Below are 22,356 nucleotides of genomic sequence, written 5' to 3'. Positions count from 1 at the left end.
CCTCGGAGTAATTCTGAGAAATTCGGCCATGAACTTACTTCAGCTGAGACATAACTCCACTGTGCCCATCTGATGCCCATGTGTGCGAGAAAGCGCATGTAAATGTGGTCTGGTGGAGGCTCACTTCTGATTCTAAATAAATCCAGTGGCAGCGCATAGTGATGAGCAGCATGGAGTAATTCAGCACCGTTGATGGATGATGTTACTCAGCACCATATTTTCTTCATTCATTGAAACCACTATATTAAAACTGCCCAAATATCTGATGAGGCAGATCAAATGTCTGAATCAGGCTAAAACAAATGCTCCTTGAGTCATCTTCTGGACTCACGAAACACACCACACTGGCTACTTCATCACACTGTCTGTTAACAAGTAGTTCCTGGTACGTAGCCTTACTGCAGCCTTCAGTTGCAGTCCAGGCAGAGCAGAGCTGTCTAAACCATGTAAATCTGTTCTTTGTCTGCCTCACTTCAAAAATCCCTCTCCAGAATAGAAAAATCTCTGTCTAAATGGAAAACAGAGAGCAGAGAGAATGGCTTGCCTGCTTTGGACACAGTGGTGGACATCAAAGGCGTAGCAGAGGATCCCCCTTCAGAATAGCAGCTACATGCCATTCCAATAAGTGCAGTGTATTTGGATCTGCAGTTCAAAAGAGGCTGGTACAGGCAGGCGGGCAGGTCTCTGGGGCCTTGCCACCAGTAGTCTGGTTGCACAGATGTTTTGAATGCCAGCGCAGACCATTTGCCACTTCTGCTGAAACTGAGGGCAGTTAGAAGTGACCGGAGGGAAGTTTGGCGAGGCACGTGCTTCCCACCTAGCCTGACAGTTACTGTGTATTACCATCCTTTATTTATTTATTTTGACCAGGAATTGACACCTCTGGAGTAGTTCATACTATTGCTTTGTCTTCTATAATTCATCAGAATCCATCCATCCATCCATCAAGCACATTCCTACACAATACTGTACTGCTCTTTCATTTAAATAACATATTGTCCTTTTATTGTCATATTCCTCCATGTTTTCTACATACAATGTTTACTGTTATGCACCAAAACTACTAAGGAAAATTCCATGTATGTGAAAACCTAGTTGGAAATGAACCTGATTCTTCTGATTCTGAAAATATGAAATGATGTTTTACCTGTCTTATTACCAGCATGACTGTTATAACATGAAGGATCTGTTCAGATAAAGATTTATTTTGCCACATCTGTAAGCTTTGTGGCTGCAGGCAATAGTAGTAGTAGTAGTAGTAGTAGTAGTAGTAAATAGCAGTTACACACAGGTTTGGGGTTCCATCAGTCGAACCATGTTAAGTCTGAACACTGACTGAAGCGAAAATGAATTTTAAAAGAGCCACCAATATGATATCTTCTTTGAACTTCATTCTCAAATATGAGATTCCTAGATTGAGCATTTTTCCTGCAGTGCAACTGTACAAAAATGTATTGAGTTTCTTTTTTTCCACACATCTGTCCTCTGCTGTTAACCCACATGCATTTAACAATGTTCATGTTTAGACTGAAGGTGAAAGTAAACACAAATGAATAAGAGAGATCCTCAGGACATCAGAGCACCCCAATGCTACATTTGAGGCCACCTTTTCCCATCTCCTCCAGATCTTTATGGAAAAGTACTGTACATTGCCATGACATCACAGATTTGAGGATTAACAAAACTGTTTTCTATTGTTTCTGGCTATAGGAGCCAGATGTGAATATTCACTTAAAGAACAAAGCGATGTAGAATAGAGTATAGATTTCAAAGGCTTTCTCTTTTAGGGGAGTTTTTTCTTTAACTCTTTTAACCCTTTTCCTACTACGTCTATGTTTGCAGCTCATCTGTTTTTCAAGGACTGCATATTGCGTTTTAATTCCATCTTGTAAAGTGTTATCACTATGCTGTTTGGCAGAGCAAAAAACACAAACACGGTAACGTCCCGAGGCCAAACAAGCGTCGACTAGTGCTGATCTGACACATTGTGAAAACACATTTATCATCCATCTATAATCCTTCCTGTGTTAAATCAAATGATTACCCCATACCACGAGAATTTAGAGTTCAGTGCTAATTGCTAGGTTAGGTTTCTGTTGGCTCAGGTGCTGCATACTCGGCATGCTTACCTTCACAACTCTTAAACAGTGTGTGTGAGAGAGAGCAGCAGGTCTTCACAACATCAACAATTAAGCCGTTAAGACTCGGTGAATATGAGCAGTCTCACCACAAAACAAGCCATAACACCTTTTTTGTTCAGTGTGGGGGCTGTTGAGATTTAACTGCATGTCAAAGACGTAATTGCTGCATGATCTATTATTTACAGGAAGGTTATCATTTACTGCTGAGATGAAAGTGGTGTTGCACTGAGGACATTTTTATAAAAACAGATCACTTTGGAACACCATAAACGTGTCTTCATCATCAGTTGAGCGTGAGTGGTGTAAATAACGTGGTGTGAGGAAGGGAACACGGCTCCAAAGGGAAGGTTCAGGACATTTAGAAGCCTGTCATTTGGATAATTAATCAACCTTCCAACTCCTAAACACATTCAGGAAGCTTTTCATGCACGGCATTTGCCTTTTATTGGAAAAAAAAGTAGAAATCAGCAGATTTGTAATTTTAGCAATGCAACAGCACGCCAGAGGGGAACATTTCAAACTACAAATTACTTTTCCATGACTTACTGTAAAACTACCATTTCATGTTAAGGAACTAATGAAGATCCTTGCATAATAATAATAATAAGTATCACCAGTATTCTGAATAAATGGTGTCTGATATTCATTTATAAGAAGCAAACAATGCTTCCGTAAAAAGTTTTTAATGTCTAAATATAGACATGAGTAATTAGAATAATGAGTGGAAAGGCTCTTTTGAGCTAAAAAATTTAACTCTGTGTGCATGTGACTGCAGACAAACTGAACTTTAAAGCTGGATGTGATTTGTCTCAATATAAAACATTAAATAACTCCAGAAATTTTACACAGTACTTGAGTTTGAGACTAATCCGGCAGTTCTTGTGCCATCATTTCATGTACGGGTTCACAAACATGTGTATCCAGAAATATTTTGAGAGTTCATACAGTCGCTCTTTTTAAGACACACAAGTAGGTGTTCTGTAAAATCGCAGTGTTTTACAAACATATAAAAAGTGGCAGCAGCCAAACATTTGGCCCTTCTTCTGCTGTGAGACGTGGCCGCTTCTCTCCATTGAGTGTTTATGGGTCTGCTGCAGGGCGGACACTCAGACTAAGTTTTGACACTACAAAATGAAGGTGTCAAAGGTCAGAGCAGCTGTCCAGCTCAGAGTCCGTCTCATCACAGAGGTTAGGCTTGGAGGAATATTTCTGCCGTGAGAACTTCAGACAGAAAGCGTCTCCCACCTCGTTCAGATGGTGCAGCACCTGCGGACAAAGGAAAAGGATCAGAACATGTGTGCATATGTTTGATTCTGGTGTAAAAGAAAACACCCTCTAAGGCCTCAGCGAGGACTTTCATGCTGGTAAATGTTTTGAGTGTGTGTGTACCTGGTTCAGCATGGCTCTGGTGTGCGCTGCAGACAGGCAGAAGCGAGCTCGGGCCTCTGTTATCGGTGTGGCGGGAAAGCCGACAACCACCACTCCAATTTTCCTCCTTAGCATTTCTCGAGCGAAAGCCCTGATCAACAGAAAAAAACAATGTGTGGATCACTCCACCAGGTTCTGTACAATTGACTGGAGAACAACATCAGGCATCAAGTCTCCAAAGTTTGCAGTGACCCCACGAACCACCTCAGAATGAATTTGCCACTCTGCCTCATTGCATTAAAACACATGAGGAATGTTTCTCCTTCCAGCCCCTCCAAATCCTTAATGATGTGTCAATTTCTGCAAAGCAAGAAAAAATTAAAAAGAGCACATAACTGACAATTTTGAAGGGCCAGAAGCAGCAAATCTCTGATGAGCTTTAACTTTAATGAGGCAGTGAATAACTTGTGGCTAAGTGGACAATTTGGAGACTTCAACCCGTAAAACGTGCTCTGAAATTATTTAGTGAATCTGACACAGCAGTTTACAGTTATTGATGCGTGTGCAGTGCTCTGTGCAGATGCCAGTGCAGCACCTCATTGCTTAACCAGCTTTTTAAGATGTACTGTATGACATTAGGACAATGGCAATCCAAAAAGGCAAGCAAATGGCCAGAAATAGATTTAATATATAGAGCTACAGGTACAGTAATTTCATACAACTGTTGAAAAGCCCAGTAAATGAACACAGAAGTTACTACTGTGGATTCAAATTCTTGTAATTACTGGGCAGGACTGGCCTTTTCCTAGATATTAATGGTGACTGGCATTGAAAGACAACTTTATACTCAATTGATTATACCTGAGTGGCTCAAACAATCTGGGTTATGCCTAATCAATACCTGATGTTGCTCGTAAGTGGTTACATAAACTCAGCCTGCACAGACACAGTCTACACTACTAATTCATGGAAACTTTGGAGCATCTACTATGGCAGCCATCCAAATCACTTAAAGATGATACACAGTGAGCTGACCTGAAATTGCTTGTGACAACAAGGGAGAGAGACATTAACATTTACTGTTTCAGATTTAGTCTATGTACAATGAACAGTGTTTTGGTGAGAGTTTAAGCGTACTTACACCACTTTGCCTGGCATGTAGAGCAGGATTGGAACCACAGGTGAGTCATCATTGCCGTAGATGATGAAGCCCATCTCCTTCAGCTTCGCCCTGAAGTATCTGGTGTTCTTTGCCAGTTGGCGGATCCGTCTAATACCTCCAATTAAAACAAGGACACCACCAGATGTACATGAGTAAAGCACCATCTCGCTGCTACTTCCCCTGCATATTTCCACTGTCCCCTGCAGGGAGGGACATCACCTGTCAGTGGCAACTAATGTAGTTTGAGCTCTTTGCAATGCCATCTCATCATGACTCCTGCACCTCCATCTGGGCCATTCCAGCCTCCACTATGAACTTGCTCCTGATTGCAACTCAGCTGCAGCAACAGATGGTTCAGTTTTGGTATACTCGCTCGCGTGTTGCCAGAATGAGGGTTTGCAAATTGGATACAATGAATTTCACGCAAAATGAACGACTGTGGACTGCCGCTGGAGCTTGGCCATGACTGAAACAGAATACAAATAATGCTTAAGTATCACATGTATTTCAGATAAACGTATTAGAAAAGGCTGCAGAGGCGGCCCGCCCCGCTACCCCCCTCTGTTTCCAAATGATGTGAACCACTGGGGAGCCTGGCGCTCCATGGCTGCAGCACAGTTCGACATGGCCCAGCCTTGGAACACAGTTCTGTTTCCCTCTGATTACCTGGGAACAGATTGGCACTTCTTTGATGGGGATGTAAGAGAGCACTTTAAATCCCCTTATCTCAGCAAAGAGAGAGAGAGAGAGAGAGAGAGAGAGAGAGAGAGAGAGAGAGAGAGAGAGAAAACCCCCTAACATTCAGGCGTCTGCCAAAAGCACAGGCCCCATTTTGCAAATTGTTCCTCTCTGCTAAGATAGAGGGCACGGAGGTCAAAAACCTGCTGCCAGACACAGAAATCATGTGAGTCAGTGAGAATGTGTGGATGTTGCTGTCTGTCAGAGCTTTTCCAGATTTCAGAGCTGCTGCCTCCAGCTTGCTTTAAAGTGTGAAATTCAACATCGATGAGAAAGATGAGGGGGACAGACAGGCACTGAGAGGAAGAGGGATAAGAACTTATCGTGCATATACGCAAAGAGTATGTGACGTTTCTCGTCACACTGGGCTTTCATAGTGCTGTGATGGACATTAGAGCTGATGTTTTGACAGACTGCACCGTTTGCACGGTTCCCTCCCTTCTATAAGACAGGTCGAGACTGATTTTTCAACAACAGCTATTTCACTGGGCTACGTCAGATGCAAAGCATGTCTGGTTCGGAGCCAGATGAGAAAGTATTCATCCCTGCATGAAACTAGAATATACCTCAACCAAAAGACACCAAGCATCAGTCCTTGGAGTGATTAACCCATTACAGCACTCTATGACAGACGTGTGTATTCTTGCATGCCACACAGTTTACATGGCTGCCTACTTCTGCCTTATGGTGCACACTTTGAAGTCCTGTAGAGCTGAGTAAAGTGTGTAATTATCTGCTGTTCACTTACTGTACCACTACTACCTCCAGCATTACATGTACTAACGCTACTACCAGAACTACAACTACAATAACTCAAGAAGAATTGCTCTGGCAGTATTGCAACTGGTCTGGTAATGACTACTTCCCTGCCCTTGTGTCGGATGCCATTAAAGCAGAAACTTTTCAGAGGTACAGCGTTCCTCACAGCACACACATGAAAATGATTTCCTCCACGTTAGCGTCACGTGTGCTCAGGGACTGCACGTCCTCCCTCTTCTCTCTTCACTGCAGACCCCTGTAATTGCTACCACATTTTCTGACCAAGCAGCTGTTTGTCTTTCCCTGCAGGTCTGGACTTACTCCTAATGTTAACATTGGTACTGTCCTCTGGATTTGGTTTGCTATTGTTTCCATAAAAATTATATAAAGGTGTAAAGATTTTTATGAGCCAGACATAATATTTGTCTGTGTAAAGAACGTCAGGTTTTGACGAGTATGCGGATAATGAGACTGAGACTGGGGGTGACATTCAGTGGAAGGAGCCTCCGTGAGCTCAGACACTCACCCTCTGTGGTCCCGTCTTTTCCCATGATGCACTTCATGGCACGTAGGATCTGCTCAGTGACAGGAGGGGACATGGCTGCAGCGTACACTGCACTGTGAGAATAACAACGCAGGTAGTCCACCAGCTCCTGCAATATAGGACACAGTTGATCAGCAGAGATAGTATACAGCATGTTTCCAATCTATCGTTATTAGAACAGAGAAAATTAGATTTCATACATATTTCTGTTAATCAAGTGTTAATTTCAGATCTTCTATATAGTAGAAGTGTGGCCCTGCACTTTTATTTTAACACCACTAGAGTGAGCTCACATACAGTCAGCACCTGAGAATCAATTAAAACACCTCAAGTCATTTCTGTGTCACTATGAATATCTTGGCACGGACTGTAGAAAACTCTGGATCCTTTCCTGCTCTCCACTCCAAAAGAGCCGGAGTGCTAATCTGAGAAAGAAGCAACGCTGAAATGAGCCACAAAGAGGACCTGCAGTGCTCATTTTTCCTAAATGTCAACACGAGATTAATTCTGCAAATGGCTGTGAGGAGAAGAGCAGGATTTCAGGAAGCTGATTCGGTCATGGGTCCCTAGAGCACGTGCGTGTGTGTGAGCGGTCTGAGGCTGGGAGCGGGCCCGGAGCGACGGTGGGCTGCTGCTCGGTGGCCGCGTGGTGGCCAGCGGCTGCGGGGTGATGACACGCAGCCGGAGATGCTGTCCTGGCCACCATTTCCACTCACCGCCATCTGTCCCCACTGGGCGGCGGCTGCGGCTTCCTCACACACAAGGGGAAGGGATTTTAGGGGAAATGCTCAAACGCAGGATAAGAACCTTGAAACAACCTGACATCTGTTTTCGTTTAAGGCGGGGGATTTTCACCGCTTTAGGGCCCCGCAGGATTTTGGTGCGACCAAGATAAACCAGTTAAGAGAACATGTCCGAAATCCATCTCACGTCTGCGGCGTGGACTGACAGCTCAGAGTGTTTCCTCAGCCGCACAGTTGCCGCAACACTGATGTGGCGTTACACGTCCACAATGCCACAGAGTAGGAGCGGGGCCAGAACAGCACACACACTTATACACAGTCCAACGGATGCATTTAATACCCTAATTTCAGTGGAATCCTGGTTTTGAGCAAAGGGTTAATAAATAAAGCCTTCTTCGTGGAAGGCTGAAGTGATTTGGAAAGAGCTTGGAGTGTATTTATTGGGGTATTTATTTTTGGTACTCTCATAAAATAGCTATACCATGACTGTTTTCCAGAAGACATCTGCAGAGTCTTTTGTCGGTTGACCCGAATCCACTGAGTGTAGGATTTGGGGATTTCACCACAACAACAAATACTTCAAATCTAAAGGCTCTCTCTCTCCCTTCCTGCCTGTTTCTTTGTGGAGTTTACTACAGCCAGCTGTCAAACAAGGCAGAGTGCTCATACTTCAAACATCATCATGCTTGTTAAAAGTCATCCTGTTAAATCTGGAGCGCAGTTCCGAGGCCTGCCACAAGAAGGGGCTGGCCCTCTGCCAGCTTTACCTTCTTATTATGGCAGAGCAGGGCTGAACCAACACAAGGCAATGGCAGGAAGGGTCCCTCTCTGAATACCTAATTCAAGCAACATGGCCGTTTCCTCTGTTGCTTTCTAATCAACTCCTACAAACGCGGTGTGGTTATGTACTAAAGTGTACTTTTTAATGGAGTAAAAAGGAATTGCTAAGGCTCGGAGTCGCAGGCTAGGGAACATTTGTTGGACACATGAGAGCTACGAGGGAGGTGGGGTGCGAGGGAGCGTGTATGATTGAGTCCCGTACACCTTTAAAAACAGACCTGGGTTAAATAGTACTTGAAATACTTTGGATGATGCGTTTTAATGGATTAATGTTGTTGCACTGATAATGAAAGTCAGCTCAGTTATTTGACTTTCTGAGCATGGTACGGTAAGCAAGGCTGTTGGAATTATCTCAGTGTGATTAATCCCACCTACATATATCTATCACTGTTTGGGTCCAGGAGGATTATTTTTGCACAGCAACAAGACTAATTTCTGCTCGACTGGAGAATCAAGAGGTGTTTACAAGTCCAGTCTTTCACAGGTTGCTGTCTTGTATCAGAGTATCCAGGCTGGGGAGTTCTGGTAAGCCTCATTGTTCCACTCTCCCAGCAGTGTTCCTGTAGTGCATGTTCCCCCCTCCGGGAACAAACTCCCAGAAAATGTAATTCACTCTCTACTGCCAACTATCTAATAAAACCAGAAAACTTTAGGTGACACAGTGTTCTGAGTAGTCTTACCTTTCTGATAAATGTGTGGAGGAGAATTAAGTAGAATGAAATTCTGTCTCTGAATTTCAGATTTTTCATTATAAGAAAATGTAACATACGAATATTAAGTATAAATGATAAAATGAAAGCAAAGAGAGCTGAAACAGAAAATCCAAAGATTCACAGGCACCTTTTTCCCTGCAATATAGCCTCCGGCTGCCCCAAAGCTCTTGGTGAAAGTGCCCATCATCACATCGACATCAGCTGGGTTCACATCAAACAGCTCTGTCACGCCCCTCCCTGATGGTCCCACTGCTCCGATGCTGTGGGCCTCGTCCAGGTACAGATATGCTTTATACTTCTTCTTCAGTGCGATGATCTCAGGAAGTCGCACCACAGAGCCCTCCATGCTAAAGGCAGAGAATCACACAGGCAAAGAATACAGTTACATGAGGAATGACGAGGGCACACACATTTCATCAATTATAGATCAAACTCTTAAAGTGATTAAGTTTAAAAGGAGAAGAATCTGCCCCCGACCTCTGTAAATGCATATTACATAATTTGACATGCTCCAATCTTCCAAGAATCTTTTTGTCGGCCTCTTTCACATTACTCCCACCTCTCTCCCATCTCTTCCTCTCCTCTGACGCGAGCCTTTTAAGGCTACAAATAGACAGTATGAGTGAGTGCATGGCGGGGGAATAGAGCAATCCCAGACCTGCCATCCTTGCTATGGCTGACAACGTCTGCAGCCCAAATGACATAAGACAGGGTTTCACCAGGACCGATGTGGACATCAAAGGGGCGCCCAGGATACAGCTGAAGCTTGCTTAGTCTTTATCCAAACCTTTTGATGTTACAGGAAGGCAGTTTTCAAAGGCAAAATTTCTGCACTGCCTGAGCCTGATATTAGCCATTACAGCCTGATACAGACAATCCAATGATGCGCAATTAAATAGTGTCCCAAATTATCAGCATTGTTGTGAAGCTAACGGTTAATTAACAACAAACTGATTTCCATGTTCAAGGTTTTCCTCTTCATTTGATAAAAGGATTGTCATAAAACAATGCAGGAGACTTCACAGCTGACTGACTGTGAATAAACGTGTTGAGGGAAAAAAAAAAAACACAACACGTTGAGTAGAAGTACAGCGAAGACGACATGCTTTAGTTCAGAGGGGTTGATGTATGTAGCGTGCGACTGAGGGCAGAAAAGGGGAAGAAAGGAGAAGAGAAAATGGCCGTGATAAACAGTTGGAGCTGGGGGTGTAGCCAAGTCAATCTCTGTGGCTCCATTTGGCCTTGATTTGGAGCTAATGAGCAGATGGAGAGGGTCACTGAGACTCGGGATAACTCGCTGCCGGGAGAGACACACAATACCTTTCTCCTCTCTCCAGTAATCAAATGGTATCCAACCATACCCACACACACACACACACACACACACACACACACACACACACACACACACACACACACACACACACACACACACACACACACACACACACACACACACACACACACTCTATTATTCAAGGATAGAGAGGGAGGCAATTGAAAAAGTGACTATAACAGAAACTGCAAAACACAGACTGGAAGCTCTAAGGTTACAAATGAAGAAGCTTACCTGAGTCTGACCACCACGAAGCCCGTACTTACCCACACACCCATACTTACAGAGACTGATACAATAACATGAGCCTGTGAGAAAGCAACTACACTAATGAGCGTGTGTGTGTTGTGTAATGACAGCTGACCTATAGATGCCTTCCACCATGATGAGGATCTTCTTCCAGGGCCTATGGGTCCGTGGCTGCCCTGAGCAAACCGCCTCTCTTAGCATCTTCTCCAGACTGTGCATGTCTGACACACACACACACACACACACACACACACACACACGCACACACGCACACACACACGCCATGCACACACACGCAGGAGAGAAAGAGCGAAATAGAATGAAAAAACAGACTCAGAGCTCAATAATTTTATCTAGATTTAAACCTCTTGATAGGAAAAACACAGAACTTCACATGGCAAATTGTTTGCAATGGTACTTAAGGCTTGTGCTATGAAAGCACACCTCTATGTACAGAACATATACAGTACACTGAGTGTGGCAATACTCAAATCACACCTTGCAAGGAACACCAACTAAGCAAACAACTGTATGCAATTTCCACAGGGCAGGGCAGTTCACAGAGTACACAAGGCACTATTTTTTATCTGCCAGGAACAGCTTCTGCAAACCACACACAGGAAATCTGAAGTCTGATGCTAATGAACACCCACAAAATTTGTAGCAGAGAGGATTACTAACTGAGCTAAGCATGGGTTTGGCCAGTGCAGGCTGCATGGTTGCTTAAAAATATGATTTGAAATTTTGGCTTCAGAAAGATTATTTCCCAGTGGCATTTAGAGTTCAAAACAGGCAACGGTGACACTACTAATAATCCTCTGCTGCACACCAGCAGATGGCAGTATTGAATAGCTGTAGTTAATCAGGAGCATTATTCAAAGTTTGACTGCAATCTAACCAATTTCAAACTGAGCAGGGAGTAAACCTGTCATAGCTAATAATCTGTCATAGATGATCGATATTGCTGCCTCAGCACAAACACGGCTTTACTTAAGAGGCAGCACATGGCCTTGTGATAAAATCACTTCCTGGAGCTCAACAGAGCAGAGCAAACCTGACGTTACCAGCATAAACAAGGCAGTGAAGGAGCAACCCACAGTAGTTTGTGAGCATAGACAAGAATGTGGAAAAGATTGTTTCATAGGTAAGCACTAATTTAAGATAAGCCATGGCCTGATAAGAGATACTGAATGATTGTGTGGATGATAGTCTTTGCTTTTCCACAAGACACGTGCATACCGGTGTGACTAGCCATAACATATTATTGTCTTTACATAAGCCCTTTATGGCCTTGGGGTGCAAAAATGCTACCTTTCCAGAAATACATTTAACTATTTGAACCAATAAACTGGCCAATTTTCAAAGGCGCATCCATTGTCTGCAGTATTTCAAACACACAAATCTGACTGGACAAACCAGTTCATCTAGTCTCTGTTACATAACTCCATCTTGTTAAAGACACATCAGATAGATCATAAAGACATTTTAGACAGATATCTGTTGTTATTAGCATAGCCCTCTAAATGAATTCTGGCCTTGCACTAATGAAAGGGAGTATGAGCGTCTGGTGCTAGCGGTATAGAGGCAGGGAGGGGTCAGCTACTCAGGTGCCTGAGGGCTCTTTGCCTTTAGACAGGCTTTTGGGATCTGCTTGGAAGACCCATAACTGACTCTGCTTGTACCTGTCAGGACACATTTGCTGCCAGAGGACTGGCTCATTTGTCCTGTCTCCTGAAAGAGCAGTGGATGTTTCCAATGCAAGCAATGCTGTATCATTCATGCTTAATAATTCTCCCTTGTCATCTATTGACAATATGCAATTTTACAATATGATAGAGAACAGACTGTTAAGTAAGATGACATTTTCAAAAAAAAACTGTTTTGCTGCTCTGCTGCTGATGGATAAACCACAGTTGTGACTGTAAACTGAACCCATTTCATTAAAGCTTTTATATTTACTGCTCTAAAAGCAGAATGTTAAGCAGGTCTGTCCAAAGTCAAATCCTGTACTGCACAGAAAAGTAATGTGATTCTCTCAGCGGCAACAGTTTGGAATAAATACAAGAAAAACTGGATGATGTGAGCAGCGGTGGCCAAACAAACAGGAATTCAAACCTCATCAACAGATAATCTATGGCAAAATACATCTCAGTGCTATCAACAATGTTTGACTGGCAGGAGCAATGGACACTAAGCACCAGAGATGTTGACAAACTGAACGACAACGATATCATTGCGTATAATTTACATAATGCTATCAGTGTATTGTGTTGTTGTAAGGCAGAAGCACTGCGATTGTTCAGTGAGAGAGTTACTGAACTTACTGTTGTGTCTGAACACCCGGATAGTCGCTCCTGACAGTCTGGCTCCTAAGATGAGAGATGTGTGGTTGAGCTCATCGCTCAGTATCAAACAACCCTGGAAATCAGCAGAGAGAAAAGACAAATTCCTTGAGTAATAGCTGAATCAAATGTTCCTGCAAATGTTCCTGAAATCAAAAGAGTTCTCACAACTCTACAGTCGAGTAGTATATGGGAACGCCGTCAAGACCGTTGGAAAGCCATTCCAGGTCACTGCCTCATGAAGCTGGTTGAAAGGATGCCAATAGTGTGAAAGCTGTCATCAAAGCAAAAGCTGGCTACTTTGAAGAATGTAAAATTCAAAACATATTTTGCTTTGTTCACACCTGTTTAGCTCACTAAATGATTCCATATGTGGTATTTCATAGTCAGTATAAATAATGTGATGACATTTTGGATTTTGTGGTTTATACCAATGTAAACCATAAACACTATAATCACTAAAACCATACATGGATGAACGTCATAGCGGAGTGTGCTGTCTTCCTTTACAATCTGTTTATCTGTACGTCAGCGTATGTGTTGTTGCTTTGTACTGTGTTCTTAGAGAATGTGCAGTAAATAGTTGTTGCTGTAAAAGGATCCACTAAAATGTGAAGCCATTCCCCTTGCCCGGCCCCCTATCCATGCCTCAGTCATAATCACCTCTATCTAGGTTCTCTGTGTACCATGACAATTGTAAGCACTGCACGTTAGCCATTTTTCACTTCTTTCATGTCTGATGACGTTTTGACCAATAGACACAGCACAATTTTCATAATGTATGGTACTTGATATTCCATACAAATCAGCATGCAGATTAATTCAGCCGTTTCACAAAATTCTCTCTAGTGCATTAGCATATTTAACACTGAAGCTCTAAGCATTTGACTGCGTTAGTCTGAATGAACTCTTGTAGAGGGTATGTTGACACTGTCTCACTGACAGATTACCCTCGTTTTGGCCTGGGGTCCAGCTGGCCTGGTCCCTGGTCTACCAGCAGCTGTCACTCTAATGTAGTTCTGCCTGCACAGCAAGGCCTGTCCTGGCACAGCCTGTCCCTGTAGGATAGAGTTGGCAGTGTGGGTTGACCCCCAGCCCCCGCAGGGTTACAGCGGGGGCTGCAGCCTAAGGGGCTGCTACACCTCTTGGTCTGCATAAACGACCCCGTCCTCATCACTTAAACAGTCAACCTCCCCTTCCTCCTGTCCAGTCCAATCACAGATATTCATGCTGTGTGTTGCCCCTGGTAACCCATGGCTGTCCGTGTGAGCTGAGCTGGTGAGCTGGCCGACATGGCAGAGTGTGGGTAATCATACCCTTGAGTGGTGCTCTTAACAAAACCTGCCTGTCCTTATCTATATGTCTGAAAGCAGCTATGCCCAGAGTCTTGTCCTCCTGGCTACTGTAATGTTTAATTATGATTTTAATTAAGTGGGGGGGGGGGGGCGGGGTTGTTGGCAGCTGAGTTTAGTTGCCTTATTTGTTAAGTTAGGCAATACGCAAGACAGGAAAAAAAGTTAGGGCTAAATAGATTCATTTCTGCTGCGCTGTGAACATTACACCCATATACAACAGGATGTCCCATGTATAGTGAATAAAAGCACAAACCTTGCCAACAAGCGCTGGAATATTCATTGAGTTGGTGGCAAACCCCATCCCAAAAGTCATGGAAGACTCCACTCCAAGGAAACTGGCCACAAGTTGCTCCAGCTCTTCATGGATGCTCAGGTTACCTACAAGACAGAGATCACAATAGGATAACTCTCCTCAACAGGATCAGTGGACCTGCTGGTTTATCTGCTCTTTGTCATACAATTACAAGTTCTAACACAGATGAATAAAATGCAAGAGAGCCACATGCAAAAGCCTGGATGACCAGCACACATGGTGTCAGTGCCTGTCCCTCTCTCTCTCTCTCTCTCTCTCTCTCTCTCTCTGTCTAGGGATTTGAGGAGACTTAGAAAGATTCAAGATGTGGTAAATTTGTAATTTAGTTCAACTACCCCTTTTCATCACAGGTAATGTCAAGGCAAGTGCAAGGTCTAAAATGGTTCTGCAGCACATTTTGGGACTGAAGCAGTTGATACAACCCAGTGTGACAGGTGGGGACCAGAATTCATTTAGAAAATTGATAAAATTGTAATCTGTCAGTTGACATGGTGTTTTCTATTTTGTGCAATAAAAGTGGAATTTTAGGTATCTCTGGGGTGCTTTCAGTGTTGCGCTTGTGGTCAGCTTATATAGAAAGAATTACTGTTATGATTATGAGTTACAGGGAGAGAGGGAGGCAGAGAAAGGTTCATATATTGTATAGTGTATTTTATTTCTGTTGGCTCTGGGCAATGTTTTGTATCTGGTATGAATATACTATATCATATGTGATCAATACATTTATCACACGCTACACTTACTACAGCATTAATAAAGTAGTTGTTACAGTACTATAGAGTTAAAGGTGCACTATGCCAGATCCCTTCAATTATCACTTATAACCCACTAGATGTGTGGGTGGGGTATTCATATGCAGAGACTCTGTCCTCTGCCTGTGTTTCCGTCTTAGTTTGTTGTGGTCAGGACGTTTCTGGGCTTCAACTTCGGGCAGTGGGTGTTTAGCCTCCAGCCAATAACAGCGGGGTCTGGACTTACATAGTGGCGAAAAAACGCATGTATAATGAGGCACCAAGTGGACAAAGGTCGTTCCTAAACAAGACTTAATCTGGGGTTGGTTTTCACCTGCTGACGAGCAATGTCTATGAAAGCATATTTGAATCTTGTTCTTTGAAAACTACAAGATAAAAATATAAATGAATTCAGTCAATACCAGCAATGGGAATAAATAATTTTGAGATGTCATCATTAAGGCAATCCTCAGAAGAAAATGCTGCATTAATTGCATATACATGTAATCATCGTAGGCATAATCAATAACAATCAGTAACCACAGAGCGCAGGCATTAAAAACTTCAAACAGACTGAATGTTTCAGGAAGGACTGGAAAATGGGTATCGACTAATGTGTATAAACCACAATACAGTGAAGCAGCTCCGTCTTTATGATGATTCCCATGCAGTGCTTTCCATCAGGCCTTGCGCCAAGTCAAATCGATTCATACATTTCCTCAACCGCTCGGGCTCACAGCCCCTGCTGGTATGTTCAGCTTTTATGATCAGACGGCGTCAGACTTGCTCTCTATATAGAACATTTTGCTTAGCCTTCATTCAGATGCCCTTCCTCCTTATTGATATGCTAACCTCATAACGCTGCTCTAGGTCTGGACACTCTTCAGGTGAGAAAGAGCTGAATTCTTATTAGACGTCACTCACTTTGCTTACCCGAGCTAGCTGAAATATAACCATACCTACACTGTCATAAGCACCTCACTGAGCTCGGTCAGCTGTCTTATGAACGACCATGTCACCTTTGTGCCAAACCTTTTTGACAAAAAAAAGGGTCTATAACTATTGCCAAGATTGTCAAGCATTACTGCGGACAGACAATAAAGCTTGGCCTTGCAAATCTCCAAGCTAAATTAGACTCTTTTATAGTAAACCTGTGACTCAGGTTTTCTTCAACGCCTTCATACAAAACAAGAAAAATCCAGCCAGGAAGAGTTAATCATTTCTATCTCTAACCTCAACAGGAGTCTCAACAGACAAGTGCAGCATTTACATCTTAGTTTTAACGTGTAAAACAGCCCCACTACATTGATATATTGTTGCACACATTATGGTGAAATACTTAGTTCTATGTGCTTGGCAACTGCACTTCATATTCTTGGTCATTTGCCATTCATTTGCATGACATCATTTTCTAATTTACTATATGTTAATGGTTGCAGGAAAAGCAGGAGGAGTGAGCTATCCATTACGACAAATCCATGAATGTTTGACATGTCTGTTTATTTACAGGGTGTGCTGTCGCTGCACTTTGTATCTACATTCACATCATTAAGAAAAAAGCCAAACATTGAACTACAGTTTCTAAATGTATTTAATGTCAGATAACGTAGAAGGGGAGATGAGACGAAACATCTGAACAAATGGAGGGCTAGTCACATTTTATTCTGAAGATTTTCTGTGTATCACCAACACACACGGCTGCCTGTGAACTAAAATACTGGTGACGGTTGTGGTGTCACTCTAAGTACAGAGATACTGGGGTCTTTAATAATTGATGCTTAATAAGGTCTCATGGGAGAAATGGTTGTTATTCCTTAACCCTCTTGGTGAGCCAGCTGAAACACAGATCACAAACGCAGGGAAAAACAGTCCCATTTTGAAAGAGAAATAAACATATAAATAAATCACATGAATGAATGAATAATGGATGCTGTGGAGTGTGTGTGTGTGTGTGGGAGGGGCTCGTACTTGCACTATGACATACAGTACGTACAGCTAACGATCACATGCCCTTTAATTCCTCTGGTTTTCTCTGCACTTGTCAAACTGCTGATATCATGCAACACTACGCAGTGACTCAACCTAGCTAGCCTGCTCTCAGCAGATATACGGCACAGCGGCGTCAGAAGTGCCATAGACTAAACACCCTTGACAGAGAGAAAAGGAAGTACATTCCTGAAGTAAAGTTTGCTAAGCCCGACCTGTTCAACAAGCGTCATAATGTTTATGGTTTTGACCAATAAAGGCAGAGCCGATGGCCAGTCATCAAATTTCACTGCCGCGATACCGCTATGCAAGAACATGTGATCCTGCCGCACGTAGCCACTTAAAGCATCATCAGAGGCCGGGTTGAAGTTCAGAAGATAAAACGCCAATTTGAAATTCATTGCAAGCCACAGATCCCACTTTCTGATCCTTGCTGTTCGAACACTTCCATCACATATATTCCTTTTGCGTCCTGCCAAATGTCCAGGGTGTTTCATAATGTTACATCCCCTATGATATAATTTCCCCCACTCCTCAGTGTGGACCAGTATGTAATGATCTCAGCTTATGCCCAAATGGTACATAATTCAACAAAGGGTGAATAATTCATACTACACTGCAGCCACTGAAAGATAATTAAACACGCAGGCAGTATAATTCACAAGAAAGATAATAAATGACGGCATATGTGATGAGGGAGATGGAGTTTTATTTCCAGTTTGATATTAAACCTGTTCTGTGTCATCAGGGTCTGCCAGAGACTTTTAAAATAGATGCCCATGTAAGAAATGTGGAGCACTGTAAGATGAAGTAAAACAGACACCACCATATGCTCTGTGAAGTGGACGTTTTTGGCTCAAGACAAAATGAATGCCTGTGTTCAAATTAGCTTAAGATGAGTGTCACACAATATTTTTTTTCAATCTGCACAACTGCACACTGACCACAAACTCACCTATTTCCTGCCTTGTGCTGCAGACCCCAACCCCATACTGCTGTGTTTTGCCTGCCACAGTTTTCAGGAAATCGGCGTTGTTCTCAGCAAAACCGAGGTAGTTGTAAGAGCCCATGTTAATGACATTGTGTATCGTCCTCCCGGTTAACCTGTAAGCACGTAAACATTAGGAATTACTTAGCCTCTCCATTTTATCCCCACACGTACACACTCTCAGAAAATTCATTACATATTATAAAAAGTAATCAACATTCAATTACTTGTAATTGCTAATCATAATCTTGTTTCTTCGTCATGGCAAACAGCAGGGACTGCGGCTGAAGGCAGCATTTGTTATTCTTGTTTCCTTACCCACTTAGAAACAAATACTCATTTTTGCCAGAGTGTCAAACCTTATCATTACACATCAGTATCAGACTATTTTAAGAGAACTGCACCATTTCATCAACTGACCTACTTCCTCTCACTGCTCATGTAAACCTGCACACCACTACAAAACTCATCCGCATGTTTACCTATTCACCGCACGTCACCGCAAAAGACAACCAGACTGCCCCATTTCTACTTTTTCCAGTCACATTAAACCCCTTTAAACATGCAATCCACGCCTATCCCCCTTTCCTAGTTCATCATGTCATATTCCCTCCCCATAGGTCTGTTCATATCCCTATTCATAATATATTCCCTGAATATATGTCCTCGTGCAGCACAGAGGCATCTCTTTATCCAAAAAAAACATAAAATAAAATCACGACTGTATATATCCTTAGCAGAAGACATACAGCCATGTGGTTGAATTTCTAGCTTTACCCATTAGCTCACAGAGGAAAAACAAAACATTTGTATATATATGATTATGAGTCATTTACACTACGTCTATGATAGATGTTTCGACTACAGTACCTGAATGTCCAGTTGTAGTCATCGGACACCCTCTCCATCAGGTCAAAGACAGGTCCCGGCAGGCTGCATATGGGACGGTTCCAGTTGTCTCGTACCCTCATATACAGGTTTCGAGTGTAAAAGTTCTCAAAATCTTGATATAGTGACACAAAATCCTGAGAGCAAAGAGGCACATTTTCAATACACTTACAGTCAGAGCACGGTGGAACAATAAGAGCAGGAAAAAGTGGCTTCTCAAATTGTGATCACACTGGTCATCCTAAGAGCTCTCCATGCACTAGAACAAAACAAACAACCCATGTCAAAACTAAACATTCTAGAAATGCTACTGAGGTTAGTCCTCTGCTTTATTGTTTCTGCCTGCGGACATAGCACCTTATCAACAAAACACAGTCACTAACTTTGTTTTTATATGGTTAGAGCTTTGTTAATATGAGCCACACATAATAAATCATTAACTGCTACCAACCTATCTTAACCCCGATTGATGGATTTAAGAAATCAAATCTATGGTCATACAATGGCTCTAACGTGGCAGTGCTCAGGCCTTATCTGGAATCTGAAACACAGTAACAGAGAGAGAACTTGAATCCTCTGAGATTTAATTAGGTCTTCAGCAGATATTCTCTGTGGTGTCCTGTCTCACCCATGGCAACAATGTAGTGCAGAGGAACATGAAGGAAGAAGGCAGAGAGAGAGCTTAAGAGCAAAAATTGAAATAATTAGGGGGAAACAAAAAGTGTTGACACCCAAAGCATACATGTTCCTCTACTCCAACTGCCTGGGTGCATGTGTGTGTCTACAGTATGTGCGTACGCCTGAAATATGCACGTGTTCGTGCTGATTGCATGTTTTACCGACCTTCTGTTCCTCTCTTTCCTGGGCGAGGTGGCACTTCTCTAAGCCCACGGCTCTGAGGAAATCTCTGAGGTAGCCAAACAGGGTGACAATGCCAAAGCCCAGGTATGTCATGACAGCCACGTAGATGGGCGCCTGTTCAAAGGACTCCTGCCGGTGCTGCCTGGAGGCGACACCAATCCCTGGGCCATTTTTCTATACAACAAGAGGCCCACATAAGCTGTCTTACATTGCAGACAAGACAAGAGAGAATACCGTTTGAATAAAAGTGGCTGGATTTCAAACAAAGGATTGCAGTTAACACACCAATTAACCTACATAAAAAGGAGACAGTCTGGCCTAAAGGTGCACTTGTACAAGTCACTAGCACCGATTATGCAACACTGAAGAATGAGTAAATGGAAGACTATCCATAGTAATGTTACACAAAATACAAGCTGCAGAAAATACCATTTTGCAATGTTAATGTTCAAATAACAAATAATTAGAAAATAATTAACATTTAGTTGTTTTTATTTTAGACTGGGAGTTACACAGCTCACATCTCTTAGCAAGATAAATTGTCGCTTTATTTGGTAACTCACCATTGCTGTCAAGGTCTTGCCCATCTTGAGCAAAAAAACAAAACAAAACAAAACAAAACAAAACAAAACAAAACAAAACAAAACAAAACAAAACAAAACAAAACAAAAAAAACCCTAACTTGCCTAATAAATTATTATATTTCTCCAACCCAAAATGGGAGCCGAAAGTAAAGAATAAATTTGACCAACTTAAAACATGAACGCCTCATTACAAGAATATAAACGACGTCAATATGGAGGCCTTCATAACGGAAGCAGCGTTACAATTTTGGTACGCCAACATGGAGACATGTCACTTCCGGCTGCCATTCTCGTTTGTTTTAACAGTAGATATTAAGTGTAAATACCGGTTTTAGCGCGGCGTATTGATTTTTTTTCTTTATCCATTTGTTCAGAAATGTCTTTGAGGATTGTGGAAATACTTCAAGCAACGGTAAGTGTCGCTAACATAACATTAGCCTCACCAGTTAATGCTAGCTAGGTTAGCTGGTTGTTTTCATGTAAACGGAAGTTATGATACGGTTAGCACTACAAACAGATTAAAAGAAAAACACCCTTTTAAATGACTTGTGGAGTGGATTCAAGATGGGGGACGCCTTATATTTGGATTTAAGTAACGTTATACCATTTTGGAACATAACCCTATAAATGTTAAATTTAGCGAAATATCAGGGTGGATTGCGTTAAGTTAATACAACACTCAGGCATTAACAGTAACGTTAAGGTGTTGGACTGATTTACTGAAGCAGTGACGCATTTTTACTACAGCTTGTGTTACTTATAAATATGGAAATTACACGAAACTTTTTTTTTTTTTTTTTAATTCAGGACAACGCATTTTAAGTTGCCTTCAACAAACCCGGTGACTTCATTGGCACAGACAAACTGCGTCCATCTGACTCATCAGTCACTCAGCAGTCAATGTCACACATAGGCCACAGTGTAGACAGATATTTAACCTGATAAGGCTTCAGTCTGTTCAGACTGCCTTCCTATCCACACAGCCGCAAGGCAACCAAAACCTGCTTCTGCAAAAACGAAGAATTTCAGGGCGGGGTCATCGGTTCATATATTTGTGTCCCCAGTGATCTTTTTAGATTAACTAAACAACTCCCTCGTAACGACAGTTTGCACAACTTTTAGTGCCTTGGGAGCTAATGTGGGAGATTAAGAAACAGTGACACAACCAGCTGTCTATTACGTGCCTACGATGACCTAAGTGTTGTATTGCTGTGATTTTTGCGGGTTATATTCACTAGGTGAGCTGCATTAGTGTACGTCACAGAGCTGGTTCAGGTAAAGAGCCCGCATGAAAACACCTGCATAAAAATATCTCTCCAGGAAAGTTGTAAAAAACGTGACTCAGGAACCTTAAATCCCGGCATACCTCTTTCTTTATGTGATAGCCGTTTTTCTTGATCTCTTCGCACTTCAGTCCACTCTGGGTCAGATGTGGTTTCAATCCGCTGCCAGCCGCAGTTCTTGCCATGTTCCCACAAGCGCAGCAACGACTGTCAGCTGCGCCGGACTGTCAGGTAATAACCGTAGTGCTCTCCTGAACGTAGAAAGGTGACTTCCTCCTCCTGCTGCTTTGGCTCAGCCTCTGCTCCTCTGTTGGTGTGTGTGAACAGCGCGTGTGTCTCACTTCAGTTTACAGCACTGCTTCGATATCGTTGAAACATGCCAACTCTCTCTTTCCCTTTTATCTAACAACTTCAGAGCAAAAGCCCAACTTC

At 42.6% G+C, this 22,356-nt stretch overlaps 1 protein-coding gene across 1 annotated transcript; it reads right to left on the bottom strand.

The window, feature by feature from the left end:
• Positions 1–3,153: 3,153 nt before the first annotated feature.
• sptlc3 (serine palmitoyltransferase, long chain base subunit 3) lies at positions 3,154–22,137 on the bottom strand. Its single transcript, XM_070977890.1, has 12 exons — positions 22,008–22,137; positions 20,040–20,231; positions 19,179–19,333; positions 18,276–18,424; positions 14,544–14,668; positions 12,918–13,011; positions 10,709–10,814; positions 9,136–9,355; positions 6,695–6,821; positions 4,651–4,786; positions 3,531–3,660; positions 3,154–3,407 (listed from the first exon to the last, which is right to left on the bottom strand). Exons 1-12 carry the CDS (start codon positions 22,107–22,109, stop codon positions 3,282–3,284), a joined length of 1,662 nt encoding a protein of 553 aa, XP_070833991.1. The 5' UTR covers positions 22,110–22,137; the 3' UTR covers positions 3,154–3,281.
• Between the last annotated feature and the right edge of the window lie 219 nt (positions 22,138–22,356).

Source organism: Chaetodon trifascialis, chromosome 13, assembly GCF_039877785.1.
Source record: "Chaetodon trifascialis isolate fChaTrf1 chromosome 13, fChaTrf1.hap1, whole genome shotgun sequence".
Lineage (NCBI taxonomy): Eukaryota > Metazoa > Chordata > Actinopteri > Chaetodontiformes > Chaetodontidae > Chaetodon > Chaetodon trifascialis.
The sequence above is the reverse complement of the archived record's forward strand: the minus strand, read 5'-3'. Positions and strand labels throughout refer to the sequence as shown.

What these genes read in the sequence shown, in the direction of transcription:
- sptlc3 (XM_070977890.1), bottom strand. Translation starts at nt 22,109, where the DNA reads ATGGCAAGAACTGCGGCTGGCAGCGGATTGAAACCACATCTGACCCAG. An exon ending in GCTATCACATAAAGAAAGAG is followed by an intron (nt 20,232 to 22,007) that starts GTATGCCGGGAT and finishes CTTGTTGTATAG; the next exon opens with AAAAATGGCCCAGGGATTGG. An exon ending in GCTATATTGCAGGGAAAAAG is followed by an intron (nt 6,822 to 9,135) that starts GTGCCTGTGAAT and finishes CCTATATTGCAG; the next exon opens with GAGCTGGTGGACTACCTGCG.